At 38.7% G+C, this 27,242-nt stretch overlaps 1 protein-coding gene across 3 annotated transcripts in view; it reads left to right on the top strand.

The window, feature by feature from the left end:
* Positions 1–27,242, top strand: part of ADAM23 (ADAM metallopeptidase domain 23) — a 177,587-nt gene that overhangs the window by 12,345 nt on the left and 138,000 nt on the right. For 2 of the 3 annotated variants that reach the window (XM_032754785.2, XM_058439253.1), the window contains exon 3: positions 25,733–25,809. In XM_032754785.2, the coding sequence (XP_032610676.1) occupies positions 25,733–25,809 (77 nt within the window). Of the gene's footprint in view, positions 1–1,435; positions 1,520–25,732; positions 25,810–27,242 lie in introns of all 3 variants that reach the window. The other variant, XM_058439249.1, reaches the window with a different exon arrangement.

The following is a 27,242-nucleotide window of genomic DNA, read 5'->3' as shown; positions in this document are numbered from 1 at the left end:
TACTGTAGTTCCCAATAAGTTCCTCATTTCCATTTCAGATCACCTCAGCCTGGACTTCACTGTCCATATTACTATCAGCATTTTGGTTAAAATCATTCAACAGGTCTGTATGAAGTTCCAGACTTTCCCACATTTTCCTGTCTTCTTCTGAGCCCTCCAAACTGTTCCGACCTCTGCCTGTTACCCAATTCCAAAGGCACTTCCACATTTTCCGGTTTCTTTATAACAATGTCCCACTCCTGGTACCCATTTTCTGTATTAGTTTGTTCTTACACTGCTGTAAAGAACTACCTGAGACTAGGTAATTTATGAAGAAAAGAGGTTTAATTGACTCACAGTTCCACAAGCTATACAGGAAGCTGGGAGGTCTTAGGAAACTTATCATGGCAGAAGGCAAAGGGGAAGCATGCACACCTTACCATGGAGCAGGAAAGAGAGAGCAAGCAAGGGGGGGAAGTACCACACACTTAAACCATCAGCTCTCATGAGAACTCACTCACTTTCATGAGAACAGCATGAGGGAAATCAACCCCCGAGATCCAATCACCTCCCACCAGGACCCTCCTCTAAAATCGGGGATTACAATTCAACATGAGATTTGTGTAGGGACATAGAGCCAAATCATATCAACCCTGGACTGGTGACTATGAGAGCAGCCTGGGGGAAATCCATCCCCATGATCCAGTCACTTCCCACCAGGTCCCTCCCTCAACACTGGAGATTACAATTCAACATGATATTTGCATGCAGGCACAGAGCCAATCATGTAAACCTTGGACCAGTGACTATGTTGCTCTTGAGCTTTGATCTGTAATTATATAGCTGGGCACACTCACTTTTGCTTATCTGCAAGGCAGTGAGGGAGTCATCCTGCCACATTTAAAAAAAAACTTAGATGGTAATGAGAACAAGGTAGTCACATATTCCTGGACCACTTCTTTTTGCCCTCAGTGGGGCTAAAGATTAAATTTAGAAGTAGTCAAATCAAGCACAGCTAGAGACATCATAAAGAACATTCCAGAGCCATGGAGATAGAGGTTTTTGAGTATCTGTTGAATTCCAGTGCGTTTTAGAACCTCCTTTCCTTTAGTGTGGTTATTTAATAATTTACTGCATCAAGTTGTAGTCTGGATCACTTAATCGGGTGCTTTGTGCTGTCTTTTAATTGTAAGCAGGCCTGCTAATACCATATACTATAATAGCTGTATTGCAGATGGGCTCCATTAACAATGTGAATCAATCAATGCTTAAGAGAGTCCTCTCTCCCCATGTTTATCCTCGCTTTTTATATTTTCAGGTGAGTAGAATGCATGAAATCAACTTCAGCTCAACTCTCCAATGCATTGGTAATAAATATAATATATTGCCTTTCTATGGAACCTGAATGGTTTTATTGAGGCACTTTCATATCTATAATCTCACGTGGTCCTCGCAGAATAACTGCCAAGATGATTATTATTTCTGTGTTCTGGATGAGGAAATGCAACCAGAGGATGAGTCAAAAGCCCAAACAAGTCAGGTCAGTTTGCTGTAGGTCTTAAGAATTATTAGCGTGACCAAAACGACCAGGACTGTGGTTTATAGACTTCCAGTCTCTGGTTCTTTTTTCACACATCTGTGGGTTGAATAGGGAAGTTTCTGTCCTTTGTAGACACCTTTCTTCTTGATGATAAAGACCTGTGAACTAACTGTAGCTGAACTATATGCAACAAACCTCTCTTGGCCTTCCTCTATGACCAGCTGGTTTTCTCATCTTTTTTTTCTTCCCTAAATGAGTACTCCAGATAAATAACCTTGTTTAAACTACTAGCATTTTTAGAATATTTTGCTTATCTGCTTACCTTTCCTTCTTTAATTTTCATTTTCCTCTAGCAGTTTTTCCTTTTTTCTTGTATATGGAACAAAGTGGTCATGTTTGGTGTTTCCAAATAATATGTCAGACATTCGTACCATTCTAGAAGTAGATTTTCTTTTTATTTTGAAAAATATTTTCTAATATAGAAGTATGCTGCCTGAAGAAGTAGGTCTTCAAAATAAACTGAATTTAATTAGAACTGGTTAGTATAGCCTTTATTTTTTTACTAATTAAAGAAATGATACACACCCAATTTAAACTTTTTTTTTTTTTTTTGAGATGGAGTCTCTCTCTGTTGCCCAAGCTGGAGTGCAGTGGCGTGACCTTGGCTCACTGCAAGCTCCACCTCATGGGTTCACGCCATTCTCCTGCCTCAGCCTCCTGGGTAGCTGGGACTACAGGTGCCTGCCACCGCGCCCAGCTAATTTTTTGTGTTTTTAGTAGAGATGGGGTTTCACCGTGTTAGCCAGGATGATCTCGATCTCCTGACATCGTGATCCGCCCGTCTCTGCCTCCCAAAGTGCTGGGATTACAGGCGTGAGCCACCGCGCCCGGCCCCAATTTAAACTTTTTGTCAGCATGTGAAATGCAGTATAGCCAGTGTTTCTACACTGACATCATATTTTGGTGCAAAGCAAGGAAATTGGCATTTTAATGATCCACTATAGCCATTTATTTGTGGGATAAATATGATTGTGCTACTAGGCTGTATAGAATGTCAGAAATTTCTTTGACTTCTCTTTTCTGGAGGAAGAATGGTTGGAGGTCAAGTTTCTGGAGGTCTGACAGATCAGCTGTTACCAACTATCTGGAACTGGACAAGTTACTTAGCCCCTCTAAGCCCCAGCTTCCTTATCAATCACATGGACATAATAATAGTGCCCATCCCAGAGACTGTGGCTGGCCTACATGGCATCCCCTATGTAAAGTGGTTTGCACAGTCCCTGGCATACAGGAGGTACATGGGAAATGTTACTGACTAATGACTGACCAGAGGCGTAGGGAATCCAAGTTGTGAACTGCTCTTTCATGAATAAAGTATTTCTTTTATTAAAAAAGAAAGGAGATTTAAGGGTAATTGTGAGACAGTTGTGGCGAGGGGTGATCCTCAGGGTCTTCCTGGTTGTATGGCTGCAGATGAGCTTGATTGGTCTACCTCAGACATAAGTGAACACCTAAGAAGGAGAGACTACATTAGGATGCACATGATGTCTCAGAGGCTGCAAGCCCTGGACCACATCAAAGCAGTTGTACTATAGGGGTGTAAAGAAGTTTTCCATAAACCTTTGCCTATAATCAGGGCACTCTAGGTCAGGCTTGGATATTAGGCATTTTAGTGGGTTGTCAAGGTGAACCATTTGCTTCTTGGAGCTAATTGCCAAGATGGGTATGGTATGGCCCCAAATACTTATACTATAAATAGCACACGTTCAGATGATAATTTCCCCAAGACGTATTCCAATTAGACATCCACCCACCTCTCCTCTCTTTCCCCCAACTCACCAAACGAAACCAAACCTAAGAAATACTTTCATCTGCCTTTGGCAGTTTTCTGGCTTTGGAATGAAATGGAACAATTATAAAACAATGACAAATAGAATAGGACGTAGACCTCCCAACCCAGAAGAAATTTAACAGGGTAGAAATATCAGACATAAATTCTGTTTTTATTTGGACACTAGGACAATTGAATATGTTATGACAAGGAGATAAGATTTTGGTTTTTGCATCTTAACAGTCTTAACCAAGAAGAGTTAATACACTGATTCCCCTCTTCTTATAAATTATGGCTAAAATTATGAGAGTTAGTAAATTTGGTAATTACTGTGGACAGCCCTGTGTAAATGTAATGGAGTTTCATCTCTGCAGAACGTTTAGACTGTAGTTAGAAGCATTTATCACTGTTGGGCTGCATAAGTATTGTCACTTGTTCCCTTCAGAACCAGTGTGATACTGAGATGATGCCGTCTTATTATTTTTGGCTTTGCAGTGGTTTGTTAAACAGTTTTTGGAAATGGTTAATTATTATTCTTTACTCTTGTAATTAACTATAACTATATCCTTATTTATTCTTTTATTTGGGACGTTAATCCTTTTAAGACCTACTAATGCATTTTAGGATTATTACCCAAATAGTATATTTATGAATTATCTTGTCTGCCATCAGATCTTAAATTTGTTTTTACATTTAGTTTTTCAGAGTTCTTGGACTTCCCTTACATTTTCACACCGTAATGTGTTAAATATTTATTAACTTATTTGTATGAAGCACTTGTTTGTGATGTAATCGTTTGAGAATCTTTGTTCTTTCACAGAAAGCATAATCTCTTCCTTGATACACAGACCTACATATCCAGCTATTTAACCTATATCTCCACTTGGATGTCTTATAGGCAACTCAAGCTTAACATACCCAAAATGGAACTCTTGATTTTACTATCTTCTACCCTAGCCCATCCCTCCCAGATCTTTCCCATCTGGTTAAATGGAACATCACCTTCCAGTTGCTTAGGCCAAAAACCTTTTGCCTTCTCTTCCTCTGAAGCCTCATGCCAAGCCATCAAGTTTTGTGTTCCCTTAAAAAACTATCCGGAGATCCAGCCACTTCTTCTTTGCTGCCAACCTGGTCTAACCCACTGTCACATGCACCATTAGAGTATCTTCTTCTCTTCTCCCTGATTTTGTCCCTCTCCTATCACTCTGGTTCTCCTCTGTTTCACACATATCAGGCAGAATGATCCTTTTTAAATTCTGATTGGATAATTTCACTCTTGGCTCAACCTCCAGGGATTTCCCATCTACTCAGAATGACTTTTTTTTTTTTTCCCACCTCCAATCATAATGTGGTCAGTGAAGAAAATTACGCTACTGTTAGTTGTTATAGTTGGTTGGCAGGAAGTGCTCTTTATGTTTGTGTATTTAAACACATGCCCTAGAAAGACTAATGAGATATAAAAAGTTGGGCGCTTATAATTCTATTTTTAATTTTTGGAGGAACCTCCATAGCATTTTCCATGGTGGTTTCACCATTTTATAATCTCACCGATGGTGCTCAAGTGTTCCAATTCTCCACATCCTTACCAGCACTGGTTATTTTCTGTTATTTATTTTTTAAAAAATATTAGCCACTCTAATGAGTATGAAGTGGTATCTTTGTGGTTTGGTTTGCATTTCCCTAATGATTAGTGATGTTGAACATCTTTTCATGTGTTTATTGGCCATTTTTACATTTTATTTGGAGAAGTGTCTATTCAATTCTTTGCTCATTTTCTAATCTAGTTGTTTGCGTTTTTTTTGGTTGTTGCTGCTGAGTTGTAGGAGTTCTTTATGTACTCTGGGTACCAATCCCTTACCAAATACATGATTTACAAATATTTTCTCCCATTCTATGGGTTGGCTTTTCATTCTGTGGATAGAGTCCTTTGATGCACAAAAGTTTTAAATTTTGATGCAGTCTGATTTATCTGTTATTTATTTTGTTGCCTGTGCATTTGGTGTTATATTCAAGAAATCATTGCCAAATCCTATGTTATGAAGGTTTTCCCCTCTGTTTCCTGCTGAGTTTAGTCATTTTAGCTCTTATGTTTAGGACTTTGGTCCATTTTGAGTTAATTTTTAAATGGTGTAAGGTTAGGGACCGAATTTATTTTAATTTTTTGCATGTGGATGTCTAGTTTTCCCAACACCATTTGTTGAAAAGACTGTCCTTTCCCTTCTGAATGTTTTCCCATTTGTTTGTGTCTTCTTTAATTTCTTTCATTCTTTTTCTTTTTTTTTTTTTTTTTTTTGAGATGGAGTCTCCCTCTGTTGCCCAGGCTGGAGTGCAGTGGAGCGATCTCGGCTCACTGCAACATCTGCCTCCTCGGTTCAAGTGATTCTCCTGCCTCAGCCTCCTGAGTAGGTGGGATGACAGGCCCCCACCACCACACCTGGCTAATTTTTGTATTTTTAGAAGAGATGGGGTTTCACCATGTTGGTCAGGCTGGTCTTGAACTCCTGACCTCAAGTGACCCACCTGCCTCAGCCTCCCAAAGTGTGTGATTACAGGCATGAACCTGTGATTACAGGCATCTGGCCTGAGGTAGTTTCCTTCTATCTGTTTTTGCATATTTTATCTCATAAGTTTCTTTAAAAGGGAGACCAGACTATGAGTAGAATAATTGACTGGCTGTGCAATAGATAGCCAATTTTGGGTAAGACACTTATATCTGTAGATATAAATTTCCTAATTTTAAAAATAAGGAGGTTGAATTAGATTTGGGAATCTCAAACTTTAGTGTGAGTTGGAACCACTTGGGGAAGTTGTTGAAAAGATTTTGAGTTTGTAGGTCTGTACGGGGTCTGGTGGTTTGCATTTTTATAAGTCTCAGGTGATTTTGATGTGGATGCGTTTGTTGTCTAGAATCTCTTATGGCTCTGAAATTCTGTGAAATATCCTCCAATAAAAGGTATTTATTAGAGGACATGAAATGAGGGTATGGGCCATTGAATTAGGGATTGTTCGTTATTCCAAGCCATGGTTGCATTTGTGAATAAGCTGCCTCCTGAGATTTGGGCATGTTAGATGGAGAGTAGGAATTATGAAGTGAGGACATTTATTGCTTGAAAATGAAAAGAGTAGCTGGCTTCAGGAGTGGCTGGTGTGAGATGATTCAGGGACAAAAGAGCTTTTGCAAAATAGAAGCAGAGGAGAGGGGCTAAGGAACAGTGGTCAGCAGAGAGGCTGCTGGGGGAATCACACTGCCTCCTTGATTTATCACTAGGAAGTCCAGAAACAAAGACAGCCTCTGGTCTGGGAATTCTAAACAGGAGTGCTGGGAGCCTAGAGCAAAGGAATGTTACTGGAGGTGAAAAACTGGTGACCAATTTGCATACACATGCACACTTACACCTGTAAAATTAGTGTAAATATGTCATATAAAATTAGTGGTTACTCTGGTATATTTACTTACACGGTCTAAGAATTCAGAGTCCATAAAAATATAATATGAAAAGTGAAAATTTCTCTCCCAGCATACCCCAAAGGCTGTTACTTTTCTGTTTTTAGTTCTCACAACGTTAAATAATTTATCTCTACCCTATTTTTAGATCCTTCAACCTAAGTACTATCTTTTGTCTGCCTGCTCTGAAAGGCAAAGACTGTATCACACTATGGTGTTCTTCCCCTTTTCGCCCTACCACTTCGATTTTTATTCCTTACTTATTTTGAATTTGCTGTGGTCATTTTACGTTTGAAAAGGACTTGGAGCAGCGGGACTCAGGGTTAGAATTCTGTGTTCAGTTGTTGTCTTCTGCCCCTGGGGAGAAAAGTAAACATGGAGACTTAGCAAGAACAGCTGGAACCCAAGTACCCCCATTTGAGGATTTGCCGGGAGCTCCTGCTTGGCTTACAAAGCCTGAGAAGGTTGATGGTGAGGAATGGAGAGACATTTTGTGAAGGAAAAATTGCATATTTCCTGCTCTGTTATTTTTTTTTAAAGTTAAGAAAGGGCCAGAGGATGAAGAGTCTATACAGATTTTGTTGTGGTTTCATCAGGAAGCCACTGATGGGTTTTAAACAAGGAAATAACATTACCCGATTTATATTTTAATAAGATCATTATGGCAGCTCTCTGGAAGATGGACAGACAGGATGGGGCAAGAGTGGCTGCAGGGAGACCAGTTGGGAGGGGCTTGCATTTGTCCAGGCAGTGATGGTGTGGACTGCACTGGGTGATGAGCAGAGGAATTGCAGGGATGCAAGTAGGTTTGGGATACATTTTGGATTATTGTAGGCTAGAAGAGGAGAGGAGTTATAGTAGACGGATTCCCCTAAAGATGTCCACATCCTAATCTCCAACACCTGTAAATATGTTCTCTTACATGGCAGAAGACACTTTGTAGATATGACTAAATTGAGGCTATTGAGATGGGAGCATATCCTGGATTATCTGGGTGGGCCCAGTGTAATCACAAGGGCCCTGATACAGTCAGAGAGAAGGAGATGTAATGTTGGAAACAGAGGTTTGAGTGATGCGAGGAGGGGCCCACAGGCCAAGGAATACAGACAGCCTTTAGAAGGTGGAAAAGATTAGGAAACAGGCTCTTCCCTAGAACCTCCAGATGGAGCCAGCCCTGCCATCATCTTAACTTTAAACTCTAGACTTTGATTTTGGACTTTTGACCTCCAGAAGTGTAAGATGATAATTTGTGTTGTTTTAAGCCCTGACATCCAGGGAAACTTGTTAGCAGCAGGAAATAATCCAGCAGTCAAAAATGACTACTATGCTTTATTCTGGGGAATAGTGCTACTAAGTCCCAATGTGGGGCCGAAAAGGAAGGTTTAGGAGGCTGACAGGAAACTGAGCCTGTTCAGCTCAGGAGGACTGTTGGTCATCTGTGTGCATATGTTAATGACCTCGTTGTCCCTGGGATCAGGGGCAGGTCAGGATGAGATGGAAATGTGGGAGCCTTCACCAGGTAAATGGTATGTAGAGACCTGGGGTTTCACCTATGGACAGACTATATTATGTGAATTGTGGAAAAACAGCTTAGTAATTTCCGTCAGAGGCTACATAGAGACCTATTCCCTCTCATTGCTTGCTATCTAAATTATAGTTGTTTTCTTTTGAGTCATCAAGTGACATTTCAAAAGACAATATGAAGCTGCCACTTTGGGAGAAAGAAAGCAATATGAAGCAGCTTTTTTGAAGATCAAATTTCTGGACTCTGTAGATAGTTGCAATATTTCTTCCGTTATTATTTTTTGAAGGATACATATGAGCTCATTTGACAGATTTAAACCTGTAGTTTAATTTGGAGGGAAGGCTTCTATGGCTATATATTTTAAAAAATCTAGTTCTTTTCAGTTGGATTATATTTAACTGTTGAAAGAACGAAACTTCCCATTTTTGTTTGCATCAGTTACTTCTTGCTGTTTTGTTTCAAGGGCCTTGGTGACAGCCGAAAATAAGCTTTGAAAATAAAGTTGAATTTTGACTGGGCATGGTGGCTGACGCCTGTAATCCCAGCACTTTGGGAGGGTGAGACGGGTGGATCACCTGAGGTCAGGAGTTTGAGACCAGCCTGGCCAACATGGCGAAACCCTGTCTCTATTAAAAATACAAAAATTAGCTGGGTGTGGTGGCACGTGCCTGTAGTCCCAGCTACTCGGGAGGCTGAGGCAGGATAATCACTTGAACCCGGGAGGTGGAGGTTGCAGTGAGCTGAGAACGCGCCACTGCACTCCAGCCTGGGTGACAGAGTGAGACTGTCTCAAAAAAAAAAAAAAATAATAATAATAAAAAGAAACAAAAGTTGAATTTTGTGTTGAGGCAACACATCTAGAGGAATCTATACATACATCTTCTGTACATAGAGAGCAGGGGTTCTCAACCAGTTTGCTCCCCGCTGCCAACACTCCCCCATAGGACATTTGGCAGTGTCTGGAGATATTTTTGGTTGTCAGAACTGGGCGGGGGAGGCTACTGGAATCTAGTGGGTGGAGGCTAGTGATGCTGCCAAATGTACCACAGGGCACAGGACAGCCCCCTAAAATCAAAGAAGTATCTAGCCCAACATGTCAATAGTGCTGAGGTAGAGAAACCCTGTAATAGAACTTGTAAACGTATCAGTTAGGAATATGGCAACTGTTATCTTTCTGTCACTCAGCACTGTTTCCTACATTGCATCTAGCTGCTCAGTGAGCCAGCCAGCTTAGTTTTTTTCTGTCCTAAGTACTACAACATTTTCTTTCTTTGTTTTTCTTAGAGATGGGTTTTTGCTCTTTTACCCAGGCTGGAGTGCAGTGGTGTGATCATTGCTTGCTGTAGCCTCGAACTTTTGGGCTTAAGCAATCCCCAGCCTCATGTGTAGCTAGGACTATAGCCTCACACCACCATCCCTGGCTATTTTTTTTACTTTTTTAGAGACAAGGTCTTACTGTCTCTTACAGCCTGTTGCCCAGGCTGGCCTCAAACTCCTTGCCTTAATTCATCCTCTGGCCTCAGCCTCCCAAAGAATTGAGATTATAGGTGTGAGCCACTGCGTCTGGCCTACATTCTTGCAGATTCTATAATTTTTATTTTGTGGCAAACTGGCTAATTTAGTATTCACTGGAATAGGAAGCAGAAAAAAAGAGTTTGTTTGAAATCTTCATTTAAATGGATTTTAAAATGTTCTTTTTGTCAAGATAAAAGTGTTAAATTTATTATAGTCCTCTACTTTTGGAAAAAATTAATGTACTATAAGTAGCTTTTATTTATAATTTATAATTTAATACTCTTAATCAAGTATTAATAACATTATGTTTTCTCTAATTATGACTAACTGAATATGGCCTAGATATAGTTATTTGCTTATGTCAGGTAATTAAAAACATCATCTGAAATAACTGTAATTGAAATAATATAAAATTATAAAAATTGCTCTGTTTGTTTTTTATTCTTTGGCACTATTACAATATTTTGAAGCATTGTGAATTTTTTAAAAATTCAAGAAAAGTCTTCTTGCTGTCATTTGGTGACTTAAGTAGCAGCCTGGAGAACAGATGTAGGAATGAAGTGATTTATATAATGCTTCATAATCTTTTTTTCCCTGAATTTCAAAATATAAACATTAATTATGAAATTGGTAAGAGATTTTGAGAAACCTACATTATTTAGTAGGATGTGGGATATATCTTAATTTCTGTGACTTAAAATGGGTCTCTAAGATGGGAGATATAGTTAGTAAATAAAAATAAATAAGCTTATGCCTTTAAAAATTCCTAAAATGAGATACTGTATATGACAATGTATATGATGACGTATGCCTAAAAGTAGTGACATGTTTGAAATATTAGAAGCAGTAGAGATATCATGACTTCCAGAATATGGAAATGGACTTTCAGAAAATCAAAGATAAACATTATATTGTTTCTTAGGAATGTTTAATATATATACATTCAATCGTGTGATCCATGTGGTTTGTTAGAGAGCTGTGTCTTCATTTGCTGATCATTCTTTTGAAATTTTAACATGTATGTATAAGACATACGAAAGTGATGCTCTTGGACTTGAATTCTTTCTGGGAAATTTAGAGTGCGTAATATCTGTTGGTTTTCAAAGTGACACTGTCCTAATTAAAAATGTTGATTTTCAAACCCGATTAGTATGTTGCTTTACAATTGACTTCTATAATTTTTTCTCTGTTATCTTAGGTTTCTCATTTAAACTCTAACTCTATCAGACAGTAAGTTATCCACAGAATTATATACCCTCCTTTATGCATTTACTAGAGTTTTTTTATCCCTAATATGCCCTTATTTATTTACTTATTCATATGCCTCTCATTTACTCACTTGTCCATTACTACGAAATTTATTCACTCAGTAAACATTAAAGGATATATCTTTAATTAGTGTATTAGTCTGTTCTCAAATTGCTATAAAGAAATACCTGAGACTGGGTAATGTGTAAAGAAAAGAGGTTTAATTGGCTTATGGCTCTCCACACTTTTAAACAACTAAATCTTATGACAACTCACTACTGCGACGACAGCTCCAAGGGGGATGGCTCTGCGGGCTGTACAGGAGGCATGGCAGCATCTGCTTCTGGGGAGGCCTCAGGAAACTTTTACTGATGGTGGAAGGCAAAGTGGGAGCAGGTGTCTTACATGGCAGGAGTAGGACCAAGATGGGGGGAAAGTGCGACACACTCTTAAACAATCAGCTCTCATGAGAACTCACTGTTGTAACAACAACTCCAGTGGGAATATTGTTAAACCGTGGGAAACCGCTTGCATGATCAAATCACCTCCCAACAGTCTGCACCTCCAACACTGGGGATTATAAATGAACATGAGATTTGGGTGGGGACACAGATCCAAATCATAAAATTCCACCCTGGCCCCTCCCAAATCTCGTGTCCTTTCCATGCTGCAAAATCCAATCATACCTTCAGAACAGTCCCCCAGAGTCTTAACTCATTCCAGCATTAACTCAGAAGTCCAAAGTCCAAAGTCTTTTCTGAGATAACGCTAGTCCCTTCTGCCTATGCACCTATAAAATCAAAACCAAGTTAGTTACTCCCAAATTACAATAGAGGTACAGGCATTTGCTAAATACTCCCATTCCAAAAGGGAGAAATCAGCCGAAAGAAAGGGGCTTATAGGCCCCATGCAAGTCTGAAACCCACCTGAGCAGTCATTAAACCTTAAAGTTACAAAATAATCTTCTTTGACTTCATGTCTCACATCCAGGGCACACTGTTGTGAGGTGTGGCTCCCAAGGCCTTGGCAGCCCTGCCCTTGTGGCTTTGCAGAGTTCAGCCCCCAAGGCTGCTCTTAAGGGCTGACATTGAGTGCCTGTGGCTTTTACAGGCACAGGGTGCAAGCTGCTGGTGGATGTACCATTTTGAGGTCTTCAGGATGGTGACCCCTTCTCACAGCTCAACTAGGCAGTACCCCAGTGGGGACTCTGTGTGGGGGCTCAACCCGACATTTCCCCTCTGCACTTCCCTAGTAGAGGTTCTCCATGAGGGCTCTGCCCCTGAAGCAGGCTTCTGCCTGCACATCCAGGCTTTTCCATATATCCCCTTGAAGTCTAGGCAGAGGTTCCCAAGCCTCAACTCTTATACTCTGTGCACCTGCAGGCTTAATGCCACATGGAAGCTGCCAAGGTTCATGGCTTGCACCCTCTGAAGCAGCAGCCTGAGCTGTGTCTGGGCCTCTTTTAACCATGACTGGCCAGAGCTAGAGTGCCTGGGAAGCAGGGAGCAGTGTCCTGAGGCAGACAGCAGGGCCCTGGGCTTGGTCAGTGAAACAATTCTTCCCTCCTAGGCCTCTGGGCCTGTGATGATCTGCTGTGAGAGTCTCTAAAATGCCTTGAAGGCTTTTTTCCCATTGTCTTGGCTATCAGCACTTGACTCCTTTTTACTTATGCAAATTTCTGCAGTCCCCTTAAATTCTTCTCCTGAAAATGGGCTTTTCTTTTTTCACCACATGTCCAGGCTGCAAATTTTCCAAGCTTTTATGTTCTGCCTCCCTTTTAAACATAAGTTCTAGTTTCAGTTCATTTCTTGACTCACGCATATGAGCATAGGTTGTTTGAAGCAGCCACATCTTGAACACCGCTGTTTAGAAATTTCTTCTACTAGACATCCTAAATAATCTCTCTCAAGTTCAAAGTTCCATGGATCCCCAAGGCAGGGGCACAGTACAGCCAAGGTATAACAAAAGTGACCTTTCCTATAGTTTCCAATAAGTTCCTCTTCTCTATCTGAGACCTCATCAGCCTGGCCATCTCTGTTCATGTCACTATGAGCACTTTGGTCATAATCATTCAACTAGTCTCTAGGAAGTTCCAAATGTTCCCCCATCTTCTGTCTTCTTCTGAGCCCTCTAAACTCTTCCAGCCTCTGTGTGTTACCCAGTTCCATGGCTGCTTCCACATTTTCAGATATCTTTATAGCAATACCTCAACTCTTGGTACCAATTTTCTGTATTAGTCCATTCTCACATTGCAATAAAAAAAATCTGAGACTGGTTAATTGATAAAGAAAAGAGGTTTAATTGGCTCATGGTTCTGTAGGCTGTACAGGAACCATGACAGCATCTGCTTCTGGGGAAGCCTCAGGGAGCTTTTACCCATGGTGGAAGGCAAAGTGGGAGCAGGCATTCACATGACCAGAACAGGAGGAAGAGAGAGGGGAGGAGGTGCCACACACTTTTAAACAACCAAATCTCATGACAACTCACTACCATGATGACAGCTCCAAGGGGGATGGTGTTAAAACCATGAGAAACTGTCCTCATGATCAAATCCTCATGATCACCTCCTACTAGACCCCACCTCCAACATTGGGGATTACAATTGAACATGAGATTTGGGTGGAGCACAGGTCCAAACCATATCATAGTTTAAAGGATTTATTCTTTATATCTAACTGCCTATTCACAACTCCACTTGGGTATGTAATGTGCATATCAAACTTAGATTCAGAGTCCTGAATTCCTACCACCACCTCCTTCTCCTGCAGTTTTCCCCATCTTAATAAATTGCTTGCTCCTTCTGGTTACTCAGGCCAGACATTTTAGTTTTCTCGTCTCCTCTATTTCATTATAATCCATGTCTAATCTGTAAGTGAGTCCTATTGACTTTGCTTTCACTATCTTCCCAGAATCTGACCAAGTCTCATCAACTCCACTGTTGTTTCCCAAGTCAAACCCTTATCACCTCCTAGCTGGATTATTATTGCAAAAGTCTCTTAAGGCCACTCTGCTTCTCCCTTGCCCCCGACCACTTTAGTGCATTGTCCACACAATAGCTTCCAGTGAATTTTAAAAATGGAAACCTGATCATATCATTCCTCATTCAAAATTCTCAGCAGATTACTATTTCATTCAGAATAAAAGGCAAAGTTCTTACAGTGGCCCACAAGGTGCTACACAATTGACTGCTCATTGGTTCTGTGACTATTGCCTGCACAACTCCTCTAGTCTCCCTCCACTTGATCCACACTGGCCTTTTTGTTGCTATTCTTTGAATAGACCAAGTGTGCCCCTGCCTTGGGGCTTCTACAACTAGCTGTTCCCTCTGCCTGGGATTCTCTTTCCTTAGGTATTTACATGACTTGCACCTTCACCTAGTCTTTGCTCAGATATCACCTCTTCAAAGACTCCTTCTTTGACCATCCTATTTAAAACTGTCACCTCTTTGTTCTACAAACTCCCTAACTTATTTTGACTCTTGTCTACTTCAGTCTTTTTACCTATATCACTCATCACTATCTAACTTACTTTATATTGTTGGTTGTATTAGCCATCCCCCACAAAACACACACCCTAAAATGTAAACCCTGGAAGGCCTGGGCTTCGGCTTGAAATGTGGTAGACACACATGATTATTTGCTTAAAGAGTAAATGATTTCATGTGTGCTGTAGAAGCCAACAAGGTAATATATAATCTGAGGAAATAGATATATTCCTCAGATACATAATAGATATTTTCTGTTTTTATTTCTATATGTCTTCAAGGCTCCATGTAATTTCTAGGTTCACATTTAGAAAAAAAAGTGGAGTTTTAATAGGCCTAAAACATTACATGGACGTGTTGAGACCTATCATTTGCGTATGAAAATAGGAGATTCTGTATAGTGGTCAATATTCTAAATGTTAGTTTAAAAAATTGTGCAAATACAGGTTGAGTGGTTGATGGTTTCCAGAGCTCTGTGGAAGTTCGATATTAGAGAACATGAGGTCACATATCAATATTAGCTTTTCTACATCTAGCTTTGGGTAAAGTATGTGTAGTACACATATTTGTTTTGAGTAAAATTGTGAAACAGGACAATTGTGGGCCTCTATGTCAAGGAACAGGCCTTAATCATGTTACTTAGGAAGTCTACTGGCACCTGCATTTTTGTAAAATGGAGAAATCCATTTTTGGCATGACTCCTGATTTGAAAATTACTCTTTTCATCCAAAGGGGTAAAATACAACCCATCCATAGTCATAGGTAAGGTCAGAATTCAGTGCAAAGGACAGAGCCAGACATGGCTGAGGACAAGAGAACACTGAACTTTTCCTAATCTGTAGCTGTAGTTCTCTGTAGATAAAAGGGATCTCTGCCCCAGTAATGTGCAACTTGCTGAGGGTAGTCAAGGAAAGCAAAGACCACTTGGGAATATCATTGTCAAACAGCTGTATATTTAACATGAACTTTGAGCAGTCTCATAAGCAAAGCCTGAAAAATTCTGCAAATGGAAATATCAGCTCTGGTATAGAGATCCCAACACAAATCACTGGGTAGAAACAGTATGCAACCTACCAACAAGGATCAGTGAATCGAGGTATTTCAAGAGACGAGAGCTCTGGCCTGGACAGGTCTGCTCAGCCTTCTTTGATTACATGTTTTCAGTAATTTATTAGTGAGGGAGAATTGGAGGTTAATATTTGAATCTACTCTATATCATTTATGGCTTGCTAGATATAACAATGCTCAAATGAACTGTATAATTACTGTACCATAATTTTCATTTCGTATTTCAGAATTTCTCATTCTTAACAAATCTTTATGTAGTCATCATAAAGACTCAAGTTAAAGAACCTTCTTTTGCCTTGGATTGATATTTGCATTGACATGAGTCCACTGGACTGTTATAGTCAAAATTCCAAGGACCAGAGTAGGCAGACTAGGGAAGTAGGACTCCTTAAGGAGGGTTGCCTCACATGAGGCTTTTTTTTTCTTTTAGAATAGTATTCACATTATATAAGCAAATTTTAAAAACTGCTGTGTAATGAGTCACAGACATTAAGCATGGTGCTTGGTGTCTTGCTTTCCAAAACTTATATTTTATTTCCATTCTTTTATTTAAATTATTTAGTGGGTGTTCAATAATTCTGGCTAGAAAGACAAAATATGTTCTTGCTTTATGACACAAGTGTTAGCAGAGAGAGAAGTGTTCCTTGGAGTTGTGCAGTTTAGTGATGTAGGAATTGATGAGGAAAAAGAACAAGGTGAATCACACCTCAGCTACTAGATTAATGCACCACATTAAATGTTGCTATTCATGAAGGCAGCCAAAAGAAACCGCTTCCATGGTAACTGTTGTCATAGTTGTATTTTTACTCATCTTTCAAAAAATATGAAATGAAATGTGAAATAATACTGCTGTAGTGATATTTGTGCTGCTTTACCCATTTTAAATAGCAACTGCTCCAAAGGCTTGTAATTCAGTCTTTCTCCTTAGTTGGCATTGCCAGTTTAATATCCAGCAAACATTAATCACTAACGGTAAATGTATAGAAGACGTTTCATATACATGTCCAAGGATGCTTTGTCAGTGAAAGTGTATTGTTACAGAGTCCTGCAGGGTTGCTAAATAATCACTAGGGAAAATCTTAGTTTGACTTCCCCCACACCCACCGTAAGATTAAATGTAGCTTCTCTTCTTTGGCTGGCCATGAAGAATTTTAAAAAGAAATATTTAGTGTGGCTAATGTGATTCCAAATACTGGAATATGTATTTGGATTATCAGTGCCTACTTCCTCTTTCTCTTCAGCATCCATCTTTTGTATATTTAAGAGTACCTCGGCCGGGCGCAGTGGCTCATGCCTGTAATCCCAGTACCTTGGGAGGCCGAGGCAGGTGGATCACTTGAGGTCAGGAGTTCAAGATTAGCCTGGCCAATATGGTGAAACCCTGTCTTTACTAAAAAAAACCAAAAATTAGCTGGATGTATTGGCGCACACCTGTAGTCTCGGCTACTTGGGAGGCTGAGGCACAAGAATCGCTTGAACCGAGGAGGCGGAGGTTGCAGTGCTGAGATCATGTCACTGGGCTCCAGCCTGGATGACAAAGCGAGACTCCATCTCAGAAAAAAAAAAAAAAAAAAAAAAAAAGAGTACCTCCAACTGAAGTACATAAGAAAAGAGAGGAAGATGAATTTGGAATCTCTTTAAAATTGATTTATTTAGAAAAGAGCTCTTGTATAAGATTTGGTCAGAAGTTAAAATTCACAAATCCATAAATCCAAGCTTTCCTTTTTTCTGTACCATCAGATTGCATAATTGAATATTGGCTAGATTTCTTTTAGAGTATAAGTTCCATCTTTTTCGGCTAGGTTGGCACAGAGAACAAAGTCACACTGTGATCTGCTGCTTCCTTTAGTGGGAGATGTTCACTGTGGGTTGTGAGAAGAATGTGCTTTGTTGATGCTTTGGTCTTGTTTCTGTAATAGCCTTCAAAGGGTATGACTTAAGCTTCCTAATTTAAGGCCAAAAGATAGATTGATTAACAAAATACATTAGCATTTTTGGGCATGTATGTTTTCCCCCTACTTGTCATTCTTGTAAAATGCTTTATTTTATGATAAACTGTCATGTTTAACTCACACCACAATCCACATTGCAGTATAACACTCCAGAATGGAAGGCATCCTGTGTTTTACTTTAATAGCATGTTTCTTAAGCATTTATTTGTTAGCAAATACTTATTAACACTTTATAATTTCATTCTATTAAATAAATCCTAGAAGAGCTGTCTGAATTCTATCTTTAAATGCAGAGAAAGTCTTCCTCATAAGCCATTCTCAGCTCTCTCCAGCCCCCAGCAGACTCACTCCACAAATTCAAATGCACTTGTTGCCTTTACTCCAAATTCGGTAATTAATCATGCTTATATTGTATGTGGTATCTTTACAAATAATATTTATGCCAGGTGTAGTGGCTCACACCTGTAATCCCAGCATTTTGGGAGGCTAAGATGGGAGGATTGCTTGAGGCCAGGAGTTCGAGACCAGCTGGGGCAACACAGTGAGACCCATCTCTAAAATAATAATAATAACAATAACGATTCTTATTTAATTGACATATTATATTTTTCACTCTTTGCAGTTACTCATTTTATTTTCTTAACCATATTATAATCTTTTTGATCTAAGTGTTAATTCTCGGCCAGGCATGGTAACTCACACCTGTAATCCCAGCACTTTTTGGGAGATCAAGGGGGGTGAATTGTTGAGCCTAGGAGTTTGTGACCAGCCTGGACAGCATGGTGCGACCCCATCTCTACAAAAAATAAATAAAAATATTAGCTGAGAGTAGTGGCACGTGCCTGTGGTCCCAACCATTTGGGAGGCTGAGGTGGAAGGATTGCTTCAGCTAGTAGGTCAAGGCTGCAGTGAGTTGTGATTGCACCACTGCACGCCAACTTGGGCAACAGAGCGAGACCCTGTCTCAAAAACAGAAAAACAAAACTAACTCTCCTATATATCTGCTCTAGTATCTTACATAAGGTAGGTATTTAATACAAATTGTTGATGGTTAGCCCATAATACTATCAATTGGAACATGGTAGAAGAAAACATGATAATATTTTTCTCCTTCAAACTACCTGTTTAAATGCATCATGGCAAGAATGTTCAGCAAATTACCCTAATTTGCAGAACTGCCTTCATGTAACATTTGCAGCTGTTTCACTTCTCAGGAAAATGATTCATATTATTTTGAAGACATGACAACTTGAACAAGGTTAAAGCATAATACATAATGGTAATTAGCAATAAAAATACAAAATTTGCAAATTTTGCTGAGTATAAATGCACATTGGAATTTGCTAGATTGTGGCTAACTATCCTGGGAGGGAACTTTAGGGTGGGGTTGATTGATACCCTTCCAAAATGTTACTATATTCTTTTTTCTCTTTTTCCTACTTTACTGTCTCCTTCCTAAATGACTGAGCTTTTTCACTGTGGCTGAGCTACATTGGTCACATTATTATTATTGCTATTTTCTTTGAGACTGGGTCTCTTTCTGTCACCCAGACTGAAGTGCAGTAGCATGATCTTGGCTAACTGCAGCCTCAAATACCTGGGCTCAGGTGATTCTCCTGCCCCAGCCTCCTGAGTAGCTGGGACTAGAGGCATGCACCACCATGCCTGGCTAATTTTTGTATTTTTCGTAGAGACAGGGTTTCACCATGTTGCCCAGCCTGGTCTTGAACTCCTGGTTTCAAGAGATCCTCCCGCCTTGGCCTCTCAAAGTGTTGGGATTACAGGCATGAGCCACTGCGCCTGGCCGTCAGTTGCATTATTGTATTATTTAATCCTCGCACACATCATGTTGTTAAGCTATTATTATTTGTATTTTAATGACCAGAAAACATTGAGGCTTGCAGGTGTAAGGACTTCTGGCATAAGTATGGCACTTTTTTGTCATTTAACTAAAACTAACAGCTCATATTTCTTCCTTTGATGTATGACCTTGGACAATAACATTACTTAATCTCTCTGTGCTCTTTAAAAATGTTTCTCTTCTATAAAAGGGCAATAAAAATGTCTGCTCTACCAACTGCATGGGGTGCTGTGTTCTAGATAGACGTGACAGTACTTTGAGATGATTAAAATGTAAGAAATATGAGGCATTATTATTTTTATCATAACACAAACCTGTGCAATCACGTGTATCAATTTAGAATAAGGGATTAGAACCAAATTACAATTAAAAATGGTCTGTTGATATTTTCTTTTGGACTTCAAAACTTTTAAGATATATTTACATATTTGGATTTTTGCATTATACAGAAAAAGATCCACAAGCTGGACTTTTATGTTTCTCCAGCTACAGGATAGGTCCAAACTAGTCCTCTTTAGAAAAACCTCTGTGATTGAAAAAAAGTGACTTCTTTTTCTCAAACTTATTTCAATTTAAAGTTGACATTTTATTCTCATGGATATTTAATTGTCTGGGATGCTGGATTCTGTGCCTACTGTTTTCATATGAAAAGAAAAACATACCAAACAGCCATGCTGATGAAAGTCTTCCTGGTGAAGTGGACTCTTGTCCTCAGCAGCTCAACCCATGATGACAAAGGCGGGGTCCCTCTAGCATCAAATTAACGGATTTTCCTCCTCCCATCTTGTTAGTTGGTGAACTTTCAAATCTGCCTTCTCTGGAACATTATAAAATGTCCTGAATCTCAAAAAAAGGTGATGTTTTATATTCTATGACCTTTCTCCACCATATTTGAAAATAATGGAGTAGAAACTCTTGAAGGGTCTATTGAAAAACTGTAAAGGTAAGAAAAAGAACCATATGCAACAAGATAAAGGAAATAAAACACTTCCTGAAAAGGTTATGGTTACACACACACACTCATACACCTGTCACATGTATACAATGTAGATGCTATATTCAGTGTTCTAACAGACATAGAATAAACATTGTTTTTTCTATGTTAGAATAAACAGAGAAGACAGGCATCTGCTTACTGCCTTTTGCTCTCTCTAATGCCCTCTTTCCTGAAGCCCAGACCTGTAGCCCTCTTCTTTATGAAGTTGAGTGTGAATCATTCCACTGGTGTTTGCTTAGGCCTGCTTGATACACTAAAGGGCTTCTTACCTCTGTTTGTAAAACATTTTCTTGTCTATTGATATTCCACTTTGGGCATGTTTCCTTCATTACTTAAATGAATATCTCCCTAAATAAACTGAGTATATCTTAAGATCAGGAAACCACTTCCAAATTCTGTTATGTTTCTCACACCACCTATAGTTTAGAGCAGGGGTCCCCAGCTTCCAGGTCACGGACTGATACCAGTCTGTGGCCAGTTAGGAACTGGGCCACACAGCAGGAGGTGAGTGGCGGGTGAGTGAGCATTACTGCCTGAGCTCCACCTCCTGCCAGATCAGCAGTGGCATTAGATTCTCATAGGAGCACGATCACTATTGTGAACTGCACATGCGATAGATCTAGGTTGCATACTCCTTATGAGAATCTAATGCCTGATGATCTGAAGTGGAACAGTTTCATCCCGAAACCATCCCCCACTCCACCCCATCCATGGAAAAATTATCCTCCATGAAACTGGACCCTGGTGCCAAAAAGGTTGGGGACCACTGGTTTAGAGCATACTAAGGTGAAATATATGTCTCAGAAGATGTGATGATCCATAGTGTAGGCACCCAGTTACCCAAGTTGCTCAATTTCTACTAAATTTTAAAATTTAGTAGAAATTCAGCCTTATAATATTTTTTGAATTCTGGGAAAATGTTATTTCCCATTTTCAGTTCCAGTTATGGGTATGCTCTACAGAACTCACAAATTCTTGCCAAGTAGTGAAAAATACTGTTTGAACACCTATTATGTGTGAAACATAGTTGCATGAAAACATGTATATCCTGCAAATGCCTTTTATTTTTATGATTAGATATAGAGTTATTTTTCTTCTTGTTTTTATGTCCATATTAGCTATTCTAGAATATAAGTCCCAAGAAAACATAATGGTGTCTCTTGAGCCTATTTAATGTACCCTACACAGAGTTGAGCATGTGTGATTGCTTAATGTCATAACATTGCTTGATGATAAGATGCGAAACAAGTCTTAGCTGAAGAACCCAACAGCTTTCTTAAAGTTACTTAATATACTATTAGATGCCATCCACTAGAAAGAAAATATAAAAACAAAAGCACATTGCTAAGATGTGTAAACTGTTCTCCAGTGAAGGAGGTTTGTGTATATAATTGAGTTTAATTGTTTTTGTTTTTAGAGCTCCTGTAATTTCCCTGTGCCAGATTCTGAGTTAAAAGAAAAATACTAAAGTGGTTAGGCAGCAGCTGTTCTCAGTCCTTCAGGGTGGTAATTCTGAGCCCAGGGACATGCTCATTCTTGTTGTGAAATGATGTTCTTTGGCTATAAAACCCTGCATTCTTCCACAGTGATATTATAGTGAATGTCCTTATAAAAGCAAGGCTGTTTAACAGATATCCCAAAAGAGAAAATAACCGATTATGACCATTATAATATGTGGTTCATGAACTCTTCTCTGAAGCATTCCTAGGATCTGATTTTGTATTACTGAACACATTTCTAAACGTCACTGTATAGTTCCTTTGTAAAAGAAGAACAATAGTGTAGGTAGTCTTTGTATTTTTAGTGGATTTCAGTGATGCTGGTCAGTTCATTATCTCCAAAATCTCTTAAATCAACCAAAAATGATATGGCTGTATATTATAAGACTTTGTCCTCATCCCAGCCATTCTTCTAACTTTTCTACCATTTGGAAGAAGCAAGCCAATATTCTGTAAAAATTATATATATATATATATATAAAACAACAATGTGGTTTATAAAATAATAATGAGGGCTCACTTTACATGATTTGAAAACATTTAAAATGGGCATATATAAAAACTATATAATATTTTGTTAAAGAAAAAGTGACAAATTGAAATGGAGTGCATAGCATCCAGAAGTTAAACACTATTTTAATTGTGTCTAAGACAGGGCAGAAATAAAATGATAGGGAAAAGTAGCACTTGTCAGGTATTTATTTTGGTATAGAGAAGAATTTGTACTGTCTAAGCACTTGCAGAATGTATAGCAATGGAAAGAGAAACAGAATGTAAGAAAAATAACATACATCAATATATTTAAATGACTTAAAATGGATGTAAATATATTAGATGAAACTAATTCCATTTGATACATTCACAAAGAAGATGAATATGGTGAGGAAATCTTAAATCATTTTATAGAAAATGTGCTTCCTCTTAGAATTAAAATATTAAAACATTCTTACTGATAAAGGTAATAAAATCAGATTTTTTTTTCCCGTGGATAAACAGATATCTTGTTGCTGGCATGATAAATTGCTTCAGTTCTGGAGAGTAATCTGTTAAGATGTTTGAATCATGATGATGATGATGATGATGGCATGTGCCAGAAATGGTGCTGAGTGAGTTTGAGGGAATGGCCATTTAGGGGAAGGCTCATTGTCTTGGCCACATGTTCTTGTTTGCGATCATAAATGTCACTGATCATGTCACGTGAAGCCTGCTAGTCTCCATCCCACCTTTTCAGATTCATTGTTTGACATTTCGTCTGAAAACCATTTTCCTACAGGCCATATTCATTTTTTAAAAAATTTAAAAAGCTTATTTTTCACACATTCATTTTGACTCGATTTTTATAAATGTCTTCCTCCATGCCTTGAGTGTCTTTTCTTTCTCTGACGCGTGGATTCTTATTCATCTTTTGAGTTCTTGTTCAAATAGCACCTTGTCAGTGGATCCTTTCTGCACCTCTCTGCGCCTGGATGGGGTTCAGCCATGGTCCCTGTGGCCCATTAGACAAGCTGAGGCTGACAGTTCTACCTGCCCCTCTGGAGACCATCACTTCTTTGAGGGCGGAAGCTGTGTCCCAGCTATCTTTATATGCAAAGCAGGACTTAATATGTTTGTGTGGAATGATTGAATGCAAAAGCAAAAGGAAAACCCAGTATGATTTACTAGCTCTTTGATTAAATTCTATTAAACTGAAGCTAGTCACATTGACTTGGTATAAACCTATTTTAGCAATTATCAAATTGTATAACTCCTACAATTCTATAAAATGAAGGTACTACATTTACCACCAGATTACCTTATTTTGCAACAGAGTGTTGTCAGTGTTTGTACTTGTCTAATCGCTTATTTGCTATAAAATAAGCCTTTTACTGAGTCTCTGTCAAGTTTTTCTTAGTGTTTATAAAAATGTTCAAGGAGGTATATTTATCAGCTCTTTTAGACCAGGATGCCACTAATGAACTCATCTCTACTGTATAATATTCTTAAGAGAAACTATACTTAAGGATTTATCTTATTCTTAGGAAGTAAATTTTATATACTTAAAGCTTTTTGGATCTAGAGCTGAAAAATCTCTCCTTGTACAAATTATTCATCAATATAAATACTTTATGCAAAAATTAATGCTTCAAGGTACAGAATGAATTTAAAGACTAGTGGATATTTGTATTGAATAGAGGTTCTGTTGTGGATAGCAGAGACCACACTTGACAGAAGTTTCTCTCTCTCTCTCTCTCTCTCTCTCTCTCTCGCTCTCTCTCTCTCTCTCTCACTTGTAGTTGTATGGATACAGGAAGCCCACAAGTATGGTGACCCTGTTCTAGAAGGTTGTTCGGAATTTGACTTGGTGTCCTATGGCAGTAAGGATTTAGGAGCTTTGTTTCTCATTGTTCTGTATTTAAAATTTAATATTTGTTAATTTCCTTTTTACATTTTATGGATTATTATTGAGTGACTATCTGATTTGGCAGTGTGCTTGACTGAAAGTATAAGTCGTGGTTTATTTATAGTGTGTTATGGGTTTGGTATGGCAAAAAGATCTTGACAATGAATATTTGGTGAATTACTTGGAAGGTCAGATATGCTGGGGAAGAGTCATTAATCTAGACCTGTTTGCAAGACCCCTGTGATACGTGTTGTGGAGCTTACCACCCAGGGGAGGGATGGGAAAGGGAGAAACAGGGAGGAACAAATAAAGTGCTTCCAAAGCCCTGAGTGTGAAGGCTGTGTGAAGGAAGACTTCATGAAAAGCACTGCGGGTGGGACACCTTTGAAGGATGGGGAGAGTTTCAATCATCAAAAATACAGGGAAGGCAAAGAGGAGCATGGGGTAGTATTGGGGAGAAGGTGGGAATAGAAAGTACTGGGAGGGAGATGCCTGGTGTGTTCATGCTGTTGTCCAGTTACCATGCATGGAGCACTTCACAGATGATTTGCAGCACCCACTGTGCCTTAGGAATGCAATTCTGGAGGAAGGACGTTTGTGAGTCAAGGAAGTACTGTGTAGGTGTTTCATTTAGCCTTGTTCTTTTTTTTTTCCTGATAGTGTGACAAAGGAGAGTTTTATGTTAGCTAATACTTTGACAAAACTTCATTGATTTGTTAATTTGCAATATTCAAGATGCTTCTGTGAGCTATAATAATCTTTAACACCTAGTAAATAGGATTCATGTTTAGATGGAATTATCTTTGTATTCTGAATTAAGATAAAATAATGACAATATTTGTAAACATATGACTCTTAAAGGGGGACATAAGCTCTCAGTATTCACAGAAGGCCAGGTTCTAAGTGCTTTCTAAAGTTAGAAGTTTCTACTCTCCCATTTTACTGTCATATTCTGCTGATACATCATTTAGAGAAAGTTCCAGAGAAAGTTCTAATTCCTGCTGAAGAGCAGAGCACTGACATGATTTTTCACTTAGGTGTGCAGAAAGAATTGGTTAGCTTTATGCACAAAACGGGCTGAAATCAAGCTTTAATTAGTCAGACTTTTGCATAATTCATCACGGCCACTTTGTAAGTCCAGCAGAATATGCTGTTGGTTTTTATCTTAGTGGGTTCATTTTCAAGGATGGGTTGTCTTATTAGCTCTTTGCTACCCAAATATTTAGATTTTCGTAGCAAAACCGTGATATTGTACCTAGTCTCCTAAAGAAATGAATTGCTATATGAAGATACATAAGGAAATGAACTGATACATAAAAGTTATTCCTCTTAAATATCATTCTTGATAATAATCTGTCTTAAAGACAGGAAAGTAAGTTAAGGTTCTTCTGTCTTTTTGAATCCATAGGCTGTCCATCTGGCCCAGGCAAGCTTCCAGATTGAAGCCTTCGGCTCCAAATTCATCCTTGACCTCATACTGAACAAGTGAGTATTTAGACATAATCCTCTTAAGAAGCAGGTGCAATAAAGCTTTGTTTTTATAATATTGGTTTAGTCAAAATAATGTCTGTTGTTTAACAACTACTTTCTAGCAGATTATGTATTATAGAGCACGTAAAGTATAAAATTCTAAACAGTGAATTATGTTTTTTTCGAAATAAAAAATATTTAACGTGTTAAGCATCTCAAACACAGCACTTACATATCATAATTTTAAATGGAATAAATATTTGAAGTAATCCAGTTAATTAAATGTTAACTATAATCATCACTATATATAAGAAGCATGATAAATTTACTGATTCAAGTATAATTTGACTACAGTCTAGAAATTTCTGCCATTTACTCTTTATAATGCTATTCACATGACTTCTGTGGGAAGAACAGAGTAAGTGATGACTTGCAAATACCTATTTTGAGAAGATTCCTTGCTTTATAATTTGCTCTAATATGGTTTCTTAGAAATTTTGGTCCTGATGAAAATTTACCCGATTGTCTCTGAGCATGTGTTTGTTGATATTTAAATGCTGTTTCCTAAGTTGGAATCAGTTGTACAGATGTCTTTGTACAAAGTGTGAACAAGAGCTGTTGACTTAACTAAGGCTCTTCAGCCTCAAATAGATCTAGCACTGAGCCTTTCTTTGGTGAAAGAGATTTTCTATATGGTTTTCTTGAGTTGCAGAAATGATAGTCAGTATTTTAAGCTTTTGTCAGTATTTTGATCAGGACTGCGTCTTTGCAAGAAAAATACCTGTTAATGCTATCAAACACTATAATGTAAGTGACCACAACCAATATTTGAGAAATTGCAAAGGATCATAAAGAACAACTATTAAATTTTTTGTATGCCAAATTCTGTGAGCTCTGCAGAAAAAAATGCAAAGTCAGCTTGGGTGTTCTTTATCAAGTGTTATTGCAGCTTTAAGTCAGAATGAATCAGCAGAACTCAGAATTGCCTATGTAAAGGTATTGCAGGTTTTCCTCTTTGGTCGAGTTCCATTTCACCATGCTGTGTCAGCAGTTTGCCTGCCGAAGGGACTTGTCTTGCCAAATCTTACACTATGTTGAGTGGCAAGATAGAGCTAATTTTAGTGTAAGTCCTCAATTCCTTTAACTCTTACTGCGGTGGAGACCATCATTTCAAACTAGCGAGATGATCGCAACCAACACTGCTGTGTGTTTTGAGTAATAAAATATCTCAGTCATAGCAGAGCCTCCCAGTCAATTAGCACATGGCAGAGAAAGGGTCATATGGGATGGCCAGGGTACTTAGAGGTCTGGAAATGTGCCAGAAGTTATCAGTAACATTTAGCATGCAAAGGAATCAGGTTGAGCACCTATTATGAGCAGTCCCTGACTTGAGGAATTTAGAGTCTACTTGGGGGAAGGTCGATAGACAAGTACGTAATTTTAGAAGA

This window comes from Hylobates moloch, unplaced genomic scaffold, assembly GCF_009828535.3.
Source record: "Hylobates moloch isolate HMO894 unplaced genomic scaffold, HMol_V3 SCAFFOLD_1, whole genome shotgun sequence".
Lineage (NCBI taxonomy): Eukaryota > Metazoa > Chordata > Mammalia > Primates > Hylobatidae > Hylobates > Hylobates moloch.
Note: the sequence above shows the minus strand (reverse complement) of the source record. Positions and strands in the feature narration are given on the sequence as shown.